Here is a 15975-nt window from a genome sequence, read left to right on the forward strand (position 1 = left end):
AGCTCCCAAAGCAGATAATTTCCTGTCCTCTGATCTCAGCTGGTTGGTAATAATGGGTCTTGAATCAGCATCTTTGGTGATGTTATGAAGAAAGTGTTTTCATATTGATGAGCTGGCCTGGAATGCATTCTTCTAGGATATATGGTCATTACAGGGTTTTTGATAATAGCAAGATTTAAGACCTCTGGCATCCTGCTACTATTTTGTTAAGCTTTTATATAGTATGTTGGAAGGTTCCATTTTTCATTTAGACTTGAATTATTTGATTGCTAATCTCAAGCTGTCCTAAAATATGTGTTAATTTTTGGTGTTGATGTGATTTCCTCACTTCTCACCAGAATTTTAGCTGTTGTCTACATAAAACTCTCCTTTTATACACTTTTACTTTCAAATAACTGGAAAAGGTCTTTCTCTCTGTATGTTGGTTTGAAGTTCAGTAGTATATATCAGAAGTATGTTCAGCATATGAAAAATCTTGATTCACTTACTGATCTGAATTTAGACATATTTAATATTACAATAAAAAGTTCACAGAAGATCTAAGTGCTAAAACAAAGGAGGCATAAAAAATGTTAATTTTATCTTAAATCCTTCAACCTGTTTCCCAAATGTGTTTGAACTATTGGACAGCATGCAACAGAGAAAGAAAGTTTTAAACTTAATATATTTTGTTGGATTATGATATAATTCGCTATTATACTGCAAGATTTTAGGTCAAGTCCCCTTATGCAAAGTCATTTAAGTGAGACCCTAAACTAAATAATACAAATGTTATTTATATAAGTGAGGAATATTCTCATGCCTGAGGCTTTCAATCTTAATCTGTTATATTTCTGTGATATAAAATATGTTTTATACTTAACTTGAGTTATATTTTCAGGTAATTAATGTCATGAGCATAAACTTGTCAGAAAATGACTTGTAGATGTTTTGGGTTCTTTTATAAAGATATAAATGCCTGTGATGGTTTGTCTTTTCTGTTGTGGTTTCCCTCTGTTCAATACTATTTCTTGATTTTTCTAGTCCTTTCCTTAAGTCTTACTTAGCACAATGTCTATCTCTTATTTCCAATGGAATGAACTTTTCACCAGGAATATCCACCTTATGCTCTTACTGAGGACTTTTACTGAAGCTGAAACTTTTTTCCTTCTGTTAAGAAAAAAATTGTTAATTTCCTATAAAATGAGTCACTGAGGAAAACACTAATTCAAAGTGTGTTAGCAGAATATAGAGTAATAGCTCAAATGCCTGCTCATTAGTCGCCTCAGTATTTATAGGAATTGAACATGTATTATGCAGCTTTGGAATATTTCAGCTTTTTCTAGGAGCTTCATGAAACCCTCATTGGCCTAACTTTAAGCAATAGAATAATAGAACATTTTGGGGTTTTTTTGGGAAATATACTATATTTTTATTTTTTCTATTAAAATCTTAATAGAAATTTATCATGCCTACACTAGTCTTAGTTTTAAAAACTGTACTTGGCTTGTATGTGAAACCATTGCCTTCTTTTTGGCATAATCTCCAGAGAAAATGGGAAATAAACAGATATATATGCACTTAAATGTGTGTATATGGAAGGGAAAGGAAGATCTTGCTTAGTAGTTTTTGAAATCAGAGGTGAATTTTAACAATTTCACAGAGGAGCAGAGGCTTCCAAGGGCTTTTATCCCTACAAGACTTATGAAAAAGTGATAGGAAGAGAGGAAGAGACACAGAAATGGTATTAATGGTCACAATGAGGAAGAGACTTTTTTGCACTCATCTTTTATTAGACATCTGAGTCCATAAGACAGAGATTGGTGGGAAACCGGAATTAACTTAGTTAATTCTGTTGCTTATGGCATGACTTGTTTGTTTACCTCTTTTTATTGTGATTGCCTGGCAACCAAGGAAGAGGAAAAAAAAAGAGGAAAATATTATGAGCTAGTTGGTATTCTGTCAGTGAACTGTTGAAAAGTTGCATGCATTGAGTATCTGAAATGTGAGATTCCAATCATCATCATCTTTTTGATTTGGAAGGGAATTAGTTGACTAAATAGCAGAAAGTGGGTATGCATGGGAATGCAGACTTTCCTGTCATTGCTCAGCAAGGCATAATAAAGGTGATTTTTTTTTCTCCTGCTTGAAAACTGTGCTGAATATTAAGAGTCAGTAGATGAGAGGGTTAGTGTTCAGTATTAGAGCAAAATGTGTTTTTTCAGGTAAAATTTGAATGGTGATTCTGTAGAGACTTCTGTGAACATCTCATAAATAGTGAAAAGCAATTATACTGAAAAAAAAAAACAGTTTTTAACAATTAGTTTAGAAATAAGCAAAGATTTAAGTGCTCCACTTAGCAAGGGTGGGACATCCCAGCACATGAAGATGTTTTTGTGAAGTTTCAAAGCCATATTTATGTTAGAGGACAGTTGGGCTTTACCTAAATGGTTCTCATACCAATTAAAACATCATATCAATTTTTTTAATGCAAAATAAAATTGCAAGTAAATGTTGCTATGCTGTTGCCTGAGATTGTCAGTGGAATGTCAGGGATTTAGCTACCTGGGTTCCATAGGTTCCTTGAACAATTACAAAACTCCATTTTTGTTGGAGTTTTATGCTTTGTAGTTTAGGGGTTTTATAGCAATGTGATGCTGAAAGATGAAGTGTAGGTTTTTGGGGATCATGCAGTTGCATACCTATATTGTAAATCCCAAAATGTCCTTCAATTTCCTGTTGTAAACTGAAGATTTTGGGTTTTTTTAATATGATAGATAAGACGACACAAAAACTGATGTCACAGGCAGGATGAAAGAATTGAGGAGATCACTCATGTCCCAGATTCCCACATTGAGAGGGAATTTTTTACTGAGACTGCTCATGACATCCTAGGAAACGTCCTACATTCACTTCTATACTTTTCTTTTGTAAAGAGATTCGAAGAAATAAACTAAAGCCATAAGTCCAGCACACTCTGCTGGCTCTGTTCTGGCAAACAAAATCCATTTTGGCCTAGCTTTGTCAATCAGTATGACAAGGGCACATGAGTTAGACCCTCTCACTGGGGATCTTGAGACTTTTCTATACCACTGAAAGCAATCTCTTGTTTCCTGTCATTAACAGTATCCAAAGAAGATTTTAAAAATGAAAAGCAAACAAAAGAACATTTTCCAAAAGCCAAATCACATGCTGAGAAAGGAGTGGTGCTATGGCACTTCTCCTGGACATGTTTCAAAAGCATTGAATGTGCCTGAAAGCATCAATATGATATAAGTACTGTGTAATAATATAAATTCAGAAATGGTGTGTCCCACATCATGCTGTTGTAGAATCCCTGACACATTTTTAGAAATATCTTTCTAAAATATTTTGAATTTATCGTTCCTATTGGACTGCTCAGAGGACAGTCCTGTCATTTCATCAGTCCAGTCTTTAGGACTTGGCTATTAATTTCCAGTCTAACCATAGCCAGGACTGATAAACATCCATCAGTTTTGTAGCTGCCCTGTATTGGAAGAAAGAAATGCCAGTTGGGACACCTCTGAAGTGTAATACCCCATGGACTAGAGTTACCCAAATAATTGAGGTGAAAATTAGGTTTGAGTCCTGCCAGTGTCTTATTTACATGATTTAAGTACAGATCTTTCATACAGTCATTCTGCCAGCATTTCAACAGACTTCCTTTAAATTCTCAACCTGACTCCCACGAACACCCTTCCTCCTCACTATTACACAGTGCCAACTCCTTCCTTACTTGGGTAGCTGACTCTGGCACCTTCTGCTTTATTTTTTCCACCTATCTGAAGAACAAAAATGCAAACTGTTCTTATTTTTTTTAGCCAAGCCTCAACAAGTTAAAATTTTGCATAGGAAAATGCAGTATCATCAGAAATACTTCTCTTTTTGTTGTTGTTTTGTTTCAAGTTCCGGGTGGGTTTCTGTGGTGACTAAATTTGGGTGGCCATACTTTCTTGCTGGATGGTTTCTTGTCCCTGCAGTGCATTCTTGATCCTGCAGAAACAGTAGTGGTTGCAAGACATACTGTTTAGAAGAGTTGATTTAATAGAAATTACCCCCCTATCCCATGCTGGTACTTCATGGGATGGGAATAGTTCTGGTGGGAGAAGAGGAAGCTGAGACTGCAGGAGACTGTACTCAATGCATGAGGTGAAAAGAAACATGTCCCCATCTGTTTTACTTCTGGAGGTTTTTTCAATGCGTCCCACATCTCTATTGAAGCCTTTGCTTTGCGTTTCATTGTCTCATTTCTATTTTGACCTGTTCAAGCCCAGGTTCCTGCATACTCAGAATGCTGTTCTTTTCTTTCTGTATCCTAAGATACAAATATTACAGCATAGTAATTCTGAACTCTTCTTTTAGCTGATTTACCCCTCACCTTCTGGCAGAATAGAATTTTCCTCATGTGTTTAAAAATACCTTAGATACTTTTTGTTTCTAATTATTTTTCTCATCTCTATGTATCTTTTGTTACCTTCAGTAAGGACATTTTTTTCCATAGCTTTTGATGTAAGGAAGATCTATGTCTTCTATTATAAGGAATATCTTAATTTTTTTACACTCTGCTTTTCTCTAAGATTTGAAAATCAACTTTTCCCCATAATTATTCCTGTTTATATATTTCTTCCTTTACTTTTTAACTCCTACCTTCTTGTCCTTTTCTTTCAGCTAACTGTTTGAGAATATAGGTTAGAATGATAGATGTACAAATTAAAACTGCGTTGAATACTGTAATACTGAATAAGTGACTATTAACTATTGTAACCTTACGGAGCAAGTTGAATACATGAGTTACAAGTACAGAAATAAAAATTAAAATGAGTACAAATATAGGTGTTTGAGAAACCTCACTTAATAGAAAAAACTCATGGGTCACAGAAGGAAAATTGTCTCAATGTTCTTGATAAGCTGCTTACCATCTTTTAATATCACCTGGAGATGGCAATAAGAAGGCTTACTGGGAAAAGCTGCAATGTATGAGCATTGCAAATGTACTGCTTGCTTTTTACTTTGATCATAATTATTGAATTGTGAAGATATTTTAAACTCTACAGGTTCCTGGTTTTGTTTTATTTCCCAGTGGACATTTAAAATATGATGAACTGATTAGAAATTGTATGGAAAAGGTAGTCACTGGATAACTTAGGAATCAATGCGAGTTGCTTAAAATGCTCATAAAATTTGGTTTCGTTACGTAATCTTGTCTAGTTTCATCTGGTTGTTGTAAGTGGAGTTTTATTTGTCCAGCTAAGACCTCCAGATAAACTGGGACATCCAGCTTCTTTGGAGGCAGTTGTGGCATCTGAACGGCTCTTTGCAATAGGGTTAGATTGTTGGCTCAAGGCCTGTACTTTTACAGGGACATCTGTCAGAGGAGAGCTCTTCACTCAATTTTGGGAAGCTGGCAGAGGCTGGGAGCCAGAGTCCAGCTGCAGGCGGGAGCTCGTGCTTGTATGATGAGCTACCACATGGTGCCAAGCTCTCAAGTGGCCATGAGCTCTAGGGATTTTGACTCAGCAAGACCCTGTCCTGCAAGCTTTTTTGGCAAAGTAGCACGTTATGGCTTGCTGCAGCATTTCAGCTGCTGTAGACACATCCAAGATTGTGTTTTAAACTCTGTTGAACTAGTCAGGAAGAGATAAAACTTGTGTACAGTCCGATCTGTAAAGTGAACTACAATAAACTTTGTTTCAATTAAAGGAAGAGTATTTATACTGCTTTTGTCTGCTGGTTTAATAACATGATTTAAAATCACATCTTCAGTGGTGTGTGGACAATTTCATTGTGCAGACCAGCTCTTAGTCATGTTAAAACTTTCTTAAATAAGTGGGTTGGGACTGAGAACTCTCAGATGCTACTCTGATGTGGCCACTTTTTTTTTAATTTCTTTGTGTATGTGTGAGATATGGTTGTATTGTAAAACCAAGAAACTGTAAACACTTCTGCACTTTACTTTCCTACTGGGAATAATACTTTCCTCTCCTATTGTCTGCTCTGCAGTACACTAAGGTCCTGCAGCAAAAGGTGTTGATGTAAAACAAGTAATTAGATTGAGATCTTAAATATAACATTGAGGTAATGATTTTTGAGGGAAGATGTTTGTGTGATAGTGTCTCCCTCCTGCAAGAATGGCTGCTGACAACATCTTTAATTCTATATGCTCTGCATCTTCAGTTTTTCTCCCTGAATGGGAGAAAACAAAGAAAGATACATCTTAAAGTTACTTAGTTGTGTATGGTAAAAGACTTAACAGTAAATATTTACTATAAGTACCCCCATAGGATTTCTTTTTTCCTGTGATTGCTAAATATTCCTCTGGTAAGTGTGACTTTAGAAATCAGGTAGGACTGGTGAGTAATTAAAAAATAGAAAACCTATTCCTTCAGTGGCTCAAGTAAGTTTGTCAGCTGATGGCATCTGTAAAAACAAATGATGGCTGTGTGTTCTTCAAAAAACATTTTAGTGTCCTAGAATATATAGTCCACAGAAGAATTAACTAGCCAAGGAATGGTAAGTTGGAAGTAATTCTTAATTACTCTGAAAACTGAGCTGAGCTTGACTGTTTGTCCAGAGTACATATAACCCAGGCAAAATCAATTGTCATGCTTTGAATAAAAGGAAAACTGTAAGGCTTTTTAATGACTGTATGGAATTTCAGTTGGAGCCATTGGCTCTTGTTTGTAAGATTTCAAATCTTGTTTAATCTTTGAAATACAATTGATTCTAACAATTAAAATGTGGTGGTGCCCTTGTGAATCTCTTCCATTTCAGGTGAGTGTAGTTGAAGGACATGCTGGAATCATGGGCATAGTTTAAGAAATCACAGGTTTTTAATAATATCAAACAGCTATAGCATCTCTTTCATGCCACCCTGAAATAACTTAGTAAAAACTGACTAATTAATGGTGAATTCTGTGTCCATTTAAGATGTTTATATGTTTTAAAAGGAAAAAATGCATGCAAATTCAATCAGACTTCATTGTCTATTTTATAGTGGCATCCAAGCAAAGTTATTTTTGCTTTTTCATGTAGGTGTTATTTTTGATTGGTATAATCATTAATTTTAAAATATTGTCTTTTTTCTTTTTTTTTTTTCTGCAGTGGGAAGAGATTAGTGGTGTTGATGAGCATTATACCCCGATCAGAACTTACCAAGTGTGCAATGTTATGGATCACAGTCAGAACAATTGGCTGCGAACAAACTGGATTCCACGCAACTCAGCTCAGAAGATCTATGTGGAGCTCAAGTTCACCTTGAGGGACTGCAATAGCATCCCTCTAGTCCTGGGCACTTGCAAGGAGACCTTCAATCTGTACTATATGGAATCTGATGATGACCACTCGGTCAAGTTCAAGGAGCACCAGTTTACAAAGATCGACACCATCGCGGCTGACGAGAGCTTCACCCAGATGGACCTCGGGGACAGAATCCTCAAGTTGAACACAGAAGTCCGTGAGGTGGGACCCATCAGCAGGAAAGGCTTTTACTTGGCTTTCCAAGATGTGGGTGCTTGTGTTGCCTTAGTCTCGGTGCGAGTGTACTTCAAAAAGTGCCCTTTCACCGTCAAGAACCTCGCCATGTTCCCCGACACAGTGCCCATGGACTCCCAGTCGCTGGTGGAGGTACGGGGATCTTGTGTCAACCATTCCAAGGAGGAAGAGCCACCCAAGATGTATTGCAGTACAGAAGGAGAATGGCTAGTGCCCATAGGGAAGTGCTTGTGTAATGCTGGCTATGAAGAAAGAGGCTTTGCGTGCCAAGGTAACAATGCCTTCCGTGTTCGTAGTTCTGCTGTTGACAGGGGCTTCACCCTCTACCCCTGCTCTGTGTACTGGGGTGTGTTCATTTGCTCCAAATTCCTGACAGAAATACATTAGCTTCTAAAATTGCATTTTATTTAAATTGCCATTTATTTAAACTGTGTAAATAATGTAATTTACTAAAAGTATTTGATGAGAGTCCACAGTTGATTTTTAGTAAACACGCTGTGTAGCAAATCTAGCCTCTCTTACCACTCTTGGACTTCCTTTCAGTATATTATAGTTTACTTAAATGCTTTGTTTGTGTCAAAATATGTGATTTTTTTTTTATATACTTTGTGGTTCCATGTATGACTTTTGCTATTGAGCTGTGTTGATTAGTTGGGATTGGTCAGAAAAAAACATGTAGCGTTGTTCTGGTAGCATAATTACTAAATGCAGGTACATTTGGAAAATTAATAGTTGAACTTTAAAATTGCATTTTCATAAATGCTCATGTATTTAACTCAAAATAATTTTCTCCAAACTTTTTGTTTCTGCAAACTATGGTTATGTGAATGCTCCCAAGAGCAAGAATACGCTAGTGATCAGGAGTTTTTACAGAAATGGTCTTTTAAATGTTAGAGAAATGCATGTTGCATTTACTAATTTTGATATCAAAATGATGGTGGCTTACATTTTTATGCTTTTTATAAAATTACATGTTGAAGTTTTGTGCTAGTTGAACCTTAAACCTCTTTTCACAGAGTGCCTTAAGGGGTGCTCGCTGTGGCAAAGAGTTTTCCATTAAATATATAACTGAAAGTTAATTATCTAGAAATACCATGGATGGAAGGAGCAGTAGCTGAGATGTTTAGTGGGGGCTGTGTGTATGTGTACATGTGCAAATCCGTGTATCTACAAGACAAATTTAAAGTATTATGAACCTGGTTGAGAGAGCACCTACTCCTTTTTAATGAGTCCTACAGCAACTTTGTGTCAGAAAATTATTCCTCTGGAGCTACCAAACCATAGACAGGTAGTTGGGAAAACTGTTACTCTAACTGACATGACCTTTTCTCAGAAAATGCCAGGGAGATCTGGGAGGAAAGGGGTTACGGGTGTATTTTGTTTGATTTTGCTTTTAAGTAGATTTTAAATCATTTTTGCCATCAATGAATAAATTGGGTATCCAAGTCTGAGTATGCTTAATACTGATATTAAGAAAAAAAATTTAAATTCTTCTGTTGCTGAATTCAGGGGAGAATATTTTGTTATTCAGAAACGCTTTATCTAGGACCTCCTATAGCTACACTTAGAAATGCTATAACATCACAGATATTCTTTTATCCAGTGTTTATAGTCTTGCTTATTACAGAGCCCATGGCCTTGTAAATGTTTGAAACCTGTTGGTTTAGAATTTCGGTTACACATGAGCAGAAAAAGACAAGCACTCCAGAAAGCAACAGACTACAACTGAGCCAAATTTGAGCTAAGCAAAATAAAATAAACTAAACTTTTATTAAAAACAGGTTTTCAAATGCTTGGTGTAGGCAAGGCAGCTCCTACTGAGTTTTGCAGAGATTAGGAGTAAGTTGACATGCATATGTGAGTATATCATACATAATTTGGTATATCATACATGATTTGGAAGGCAGAAAATCAGACCGTGGGACAATTATCTTTTTCTAATTTTCTTTTTTTTCTTTCTCCCACCTCTTTGTCTTTTTTTTTTTTTCTTCCTCACCCACTGTTGGTCAAGGGAGTGATATATGAGGAAGCCATTAACAACAGCAACAGGTCCTTCTGGTTTATTCTGATTTAACATATTATGTCCTACTAACTTTTATTGAAAGTCATATTTATCAAATATTTCCAGTGTGGTGTGATTGAAGGGGCACTCTAAAAGCAGTCAGTAATTCAAATCCTCCCATTTGTCAGCATCGGTAACTCAACAGGAGCTGGAAAGCTTGGAAAAACAGTTCAGTTTTGACCTAGGGCTCAAAGCTGCTGCATCTTTTTCTTTCTTTTCCTTCACTCTTTCTCTTGCTCTGTCTTTTAGGGTTTAAGGATTTTTGTGTTTGTTTGGGTTTTAGTTTTGGGGGTTTTTTTTGTTAACAAAAGGGTAATAGAATCAGTATTGTAGTGTTTGACAAAGATCCAAAATGGTGTTACGAGCATGGGCTGAAAAAAATATGTTTCAGTTGAAGTTTGAAGGAGTAATTAGTAACAGAAATTATTGTCTTCCCAGTAGTTGGGAAGACATTTTACAGCTCAGCGTCTGTCACCACTTGATTCTTCATCCAGACTGCTTCTGATTTTGTTTGTTTCCATAATGCTGTTTTCAAAAGCAATGTCATTTTGCTTTAGCAGGAGGTTATCACTGATGATTAAAATGAAGGAGTTTAATGGTAAAAGATCAGCCTATTTAAATTTCATTAAGAACAGATGGGGTTGTTTTTTTTGTACCTGGAAAATGATTAGGGAGCAGTCATGCCCCCAAATAACACAAATGGCACCAATTTCCATGACTGCTTTTTCCCTGCACAACGAGGAAAAGCTGACATAAGGCTCAGACAATTTCTTCTTATTGGTATATGTGTAGATATAAAAACATGCAACTTTTTATAACACATCTTTATGTAAGATCTGAAAAGCCAAGATTGGACTACTAGCTTTACTCAGCTTATTGGTTCATGTTGGGTAGAATATTGTCCTGTTCTGGATCCTAATAAGCAGGAAAATACCTACCTGTCAGTCAGGAAAAGAATTTTACTGTGACCATCCTTGTCCTCTTTACTGTGTCCATCCTGTGCATGTGTGTGCATGTGTGTGTAGAAATGATTTCTCAAAAGTGAATTGTGTACCTGACTTTGAGGAATTCTGGTATTTGTGATATACTTTAGCTTAACAGCTTAAGATGTAGCACCTTCTCTAGCAAAGACTTCTGCACCTGCTCAGTATTTTGGAGGGATTGGTTTTGCCTGAAATACAGTAAGATGTGACAGGGAGCAAGTTGGAAAACCCACTCTTTCATACCTGTTTTCCCCCTTAAATAATAGATGTGTTGGCCTACATCTTTATAGCATCTTCCCTCTTAGATTAGTGTGATTTAATTAGTGAGAAAAAAGTCACAACTGTCTGGAACTACCCACTAAATGCTTTCTGTTATTTCTGATATTCTCCATCCTATTCCTCCCTCAAGAAGGAAAACTTATCTTTTCTCTTTGTTCCCCATCAAGCAGCCAGAGTAGATCAGGTCAGAGGTTTGTCCGCCTTCGTATTCTTTCTCTGCAGTCACTAATGGCAAATTCCTAAGGAAAACCAAGGAAAATATATATATATAAAGCTATATAAAATACTGCTTTACGGAGCATACCTTTTAACTTCTTCCAGTCTACTGTTGACTTTTAAGATAGGTGTTGTAAGAAAGGCTATATATGACAGAAACTAGTGACCTGTGACTTGTTAATGTGCCTATTTTTGGCTCATTTATATTTTTAATCTCTAAGTTTTTATGGCAATGAATGCCATATCTTGTCTTGTGTGGAAGACATAACTTCCTTCTGTGTTTAAGTCTTCTGGTTTAGAGTCAGTGGGATAGGGTTTTTTGTGCCCTTGTATAGTGAGAAAATAACTGCTGTCTTTTCAGCTTCTATATTTACAATTTTCAAGGTCTCTTTTGTGTCGGATATCTCATCTCTAATACCTCTTTTCCCAACTCTTCCTCTCTACTGGTGCCTTCCTTTTTAAAGGACAAATTGCTCTATACCTCAACTCATCCTTTTTGGCTGCCTCTGTACTCAAAGTAAACAATGTGATTCTTAGGAAAAGGGAAATGAGGCTTGGGTTGCACTATTGAAGTTGCAAGTACAGCAGGAGATTATGCAATGGCAAAGTGTTTGGAACAGCCCTAAGATCAAGAAGAGAAAAGGAGCATTCACATCACCTGTCCAGTGAGTGAAGCAGACTCAGTTTTGTTTTGAATGCTAGAGAGAGGAAATAGATTTCACGATCTGAAGGTCGATTAGTGGGGTAACAACATCAAAATAAATGGGAAAATGTAGGATAAATGGTAGAAAAAAAAAGTCTGTAGTTTTTTAATGATCTAGAAGTCTCTTCGGAGAAATAATGGAAGCCTTGTTTAAGGAGCTGTTTTTTAAAAAAAGCAGTAACCAGATGATAAAGGAAATCCTGCACTGGCAGGCTTGGACTAATAAATCTTTTCCATCCTGAATGTGTCTATTCTGTTGTTGGTTTATTTCCTGCACTTCAGAAAGACTAGCTGGACATGGAGTATGTTATTTTTCAGTATGATCTACTTAGTTAGCAAACATGCAGTGGACAATTGTTTATGAACGTGGGAGTATGAGTGAGCTTGAATGTTCTTTTGAATGCTTCCAACAGGTGACCCTTTAGACCAAAACCAAGCTTTGTGGCTCCACTTATCAAATGGAAATTAAATCAGTGAGCCTGAACAGAATGATTCAAAAAGCACAGAATAACATTTTCTGCATGCTATTGTTTGAAGGTATAGTTCTAAATTGTAGTTGCTGAAATTGAGTAAGTCTGAACTGTACATTTTCTATGTAATACTATGTAATAAAGCTGTAAGTTTTAACCACAAGTGACTGATACATTTTCTATAACAAAGCTGGAAGAAAAAAAATGTAGAGCAACAGCTCTTCCTTATGTATTTAATTTTTAGCTATTAATCAGGTGGATTGGATGGGAGAAAAGGGAGTAAGGGGTAAAGGAGAGAGAGGTTAAGTTCACCCACTGTGTCTGGTTATTGCAAAAAGGACTTCACAAGGTTTCCCTTAACACTAAATTTTTCAGCTTCAGGTTGTATAGTGAGCATATCTTAAATCATAGTTCTCTAAGTTTTTTGGGATATGAGAGGACTGCCATCTCTGGCTGCTAAATCTGAACCATCACATACACTGCTTAATGCTTTCAGTGGAATGAATGCTGTACTTGAGATTAAAATATGTAAAGCATCATTAATACAAAGGAAGAAAAACATCTCTCCAGATTTCTTTTTTTCCATGCTTTAAAGAACCGTTTTGTCTCTGCATCAGTGAATCTAATTTTTACTTTCTTAGATCAGTAAAAAAAAAAAAGAGATAACTTTACATGTAAAGAGAAAAAGATACTGTGTGGAACTACTCAACTTTGTGCAAGTGAAAACAGATGGAAGGCACACATGCTGCAACTGCAAAGACATTTTTCCTTGGAAATAGCTGAGTGGCTCAGATGTATTGCTCACACTAAAAAAAGTGTAGTTTTAACTCTTAGACTCTGTATAGAAGAAATTATATTTAATAAAATGTAGGAACTGATTATATGAAGATCATACCATATAATAATGGAACTATCAAGAAAGTTTCCTTTTACATGAAATCTGAAAAAGTGATTCACATTTTTTAAAGTGGAGGTTTGAGGTGTGTTTTTATTCCTTTGATTTGAAGTATAGCTTTGATTTTTAAAAAAGCAAGAGAGAAGCTTTTTAGAAGGACTCTTAGTCTTTCAAGCTAGTAAACTAAAATGACAGCAGCTATAAATTATGAATCACTTCATTTGTAAAATATTCATTGTTTTTATCTACTTTATGTTCTATAAGTACATAAACAGAGCACACAGCCAAGGATTTACTTTCCTGCTTAGACTTTATTTAACTTTTATGTAAGTTGTGTCGAAGATATCCAGATGATTTTTATGGAAGAAGAATGAAGTTGCACTGAATGCTTCCTAAAGGTCCCAGCCAACTTTTTACATAACATTCTCTGACTGTAACCAACTTGGAAAATATTCTCCAATTTGTACATCATAAGCAGCAGATTTTAAATGTGGGTTTTTAAGGCAAAATTTATTTGGCTTAATCTTATGATTTGTGAGTGTATTTGTCACACATCCTGAAGAACAAAAAATTAAAAAGGAGCATTCTGAAATTACTAGGAAAGAGATTTTTTTGATACAACACTATGCACATTCTCATGTTAGAAAGTGTTCTTTCAGTCCTTTGCAGTTACTTGAGAGGAATCTTTACTAAATTTCTTGGAGATTGGGAGAGAGGTGTTTAAAAACATGATCATACATATTTCTATTCAGTTTTTGATGTTCAATGATTGGGAGCCTACCATTAAGTTTCCTTAGAAAATTTAGTAGTTGTTCAGTGGTACAGTGTCAATATATGACATGATTAGAGAATTTAGCATTGATTTTTTTGTGCTTGAAACTAGCTGGGAAATGGATTTACCCAGAAAATGGAAATATTTGCAAAAGTCTTGATGACTCACAAAATGCAACTTAATACACTTGCACTGTATGTTTACTTGATCCAGATATGTTACCACTTTAGAACTACTTGCTCTGCCACATTGTGTATATTTTGGCAATTTCTTCCTTATTTGCCCTTACCAGCTTTTCAAGCAGCAAAAAGACCAACCCTCTCCCAACTCTGACAAAAAAGTCACCACACCACACCCTGCTGCCCAGATTCTTTGCAATTTAACAAGTCTGTGAAACATTTCCTTTCTTTTTTTAGCATAAAAATTTTTGCCTTAATTCTCTGATACTTATATGTTCAATATCCCTACTGTTGAATTTTTTGTGCAGGATTTTCCTGCAAATATCTCAGGGCTGTCTGTCACAGAGGATCCTGGGGGATCTTGCTGGCATTTCCTTAACCTTTTCATTTTAATGGGTTTGCTTCTTTGGAGGCTTTCAAAAGATTAAAAACTAAATTAATAGTATCATCCTAAGCATGTTTCTCCTTGTAGTGTCTTTGGGTGATTTTCAGTATGGGCTTAAGCTCAGGGCTGCACAAAGGTTGTATTGTCAATGGGAATTCGTGGAACACACTCTTTTTCCCTGCGTTTCTCTGCCACTGGCAGTCTGTGTAAGGAGCTATTTGACAATCCCTTATTAGTTCCAGAGTGGAACTTATAAAGGCTAACAGGGCTTTGCATTACAGCTGACAGCTGGTACTAGGCTTTAAACAGAGAGAGCAATTGTAGGGAGAGCTGAGAGTTTTGATAACATTCAGTGAAAATGCTCTTAAAGTAAGAACCATCTTGAAAGATGAGCACAAGACGACAGGAGTCTTCTATGTGTCTGCTGCTTCTCAGCATGAAGCACAAGATGTTGTCAAAACAGGCTGTTGGCAGACGTCTAAATAACCAGCAATTGATATCAGACTTTATTGAGACACTTAGACTGCAGGAAAAGTATCAGAATTTACTGTTTCTTTGGATTACAAACTGGATAATGAGGGTTGCATTTGGAATGTCTCATCCTTCTTGCATTTGAAATCGCAGTTTTATTCTCAGTAGCGCACCAGGAAAATAATAACATGGACTTCACACAGTGTGTTTAGGGAGAGAAGATGCAAAGTTGAAGGCATAAAATTTGTTTGTGGCTTCAGCTTTAAGTGCCTGCCTGCATCAGATACCCTGGCAATTAGTGTAGCTATCTCTGCTAGGCAGAGAGAGACCTAAAACAATCCTTCACAGGTCAAGGAGGTGAAACTATTTCACTGTCATGAATCTGTGGGTTCAGTGGTTGTCTACTGTAAGGTTAAAATTTGATGTGATAATTTAGAACAGCTGCTCTTTGACAGAAAGATTCACTTTCAACAAGGGAAGGAAGAGCCATATGGTAAAAGCTGACACTGTGACAGGCCTGAGGAACTGCAGGAGTGATACAGGACAGTTCTCTTCAACAATATGGTTGAAGTAATGCATTTTTACTTGCCATTGGTATTTCCAGTCTTGGAATGCTTTCTTGAATCATTTCCTTAAACCACCCAGGAATGCTTCTTTTATAGCTATTTTAAAATAATACTTTTTATTAACGATGATTAATTGACAGAAAAGGATGTTGGGCTTTAAAAATGCACAGTTTGTTTATAGCCCTGTCCAGGCTGCTGTTTGTGCTGTAAAAACATAATAAAGTTTCATAGAATGATTGCTTCAAAATTTTCAAGCAAAATAACATGATTATTAGAGGGGGTGTCTCTCTCACACTCACACTTGGATTCATATGTTTTTAGCAGGGTATTTAAGAATTTACTTAAATGACACTGCCTTTATACACATACTTAAATTCTACTAAATTGAGCATGTGACATAGCATGAAACCTAACGGAAATAGTGATTTCTTGTGCTCAGCCTGAACAGAAGTGGTCAGTTTACATGTAGGAGTGAGGTGGTCTTCGGGAGTTCAAAATCTTAT

The 15975-nt window shown here is 36.2% G+C and overlaps 1 protein-coding gene across 3 annotated transcripts in view; it reads left to right on the forward strand.

Moving 5' to 3' along the window:
• Nucleotides 1-15975, forward strand: part of EPHA3 (EPH receptor A3) — a 213433-nt gene that overhangs the window by 64058 nt on the left and 133400 nt on the right. For all 3 annotated transcript variants that reach the window (XM_017821891.1, XM_017821893.1, XM_017821894.1), the window contains one exon: nucleotides 7102-7762. In XM_017821891.1, the coding sequence (XP_017677380.1) occupies nucleotides 7102-7762 (661 nt within the window). The remainder of the gene's footprint in view (nucleotides 1-7101; nucleotides 7763-15975) is intronic.

The sequence above is a fragment of the Lepidothrix coronata genome, unplaced genomic scaffold (assembly GCF_001604755.1).
Source record: "Lepidothrix coronata isolate B3197 unplaced genomic scaffold, Lepidothrix_coronata-1.0 Scaffold93, whole genome shotgun sequence".
Taxonomy (NCBI): domain Eukaryota; kingdom Metazoa; phylum Chordata; class Aves; order Passeriformes; family Pipridae; genus Lepidothrix; species Lepidothrix coronata.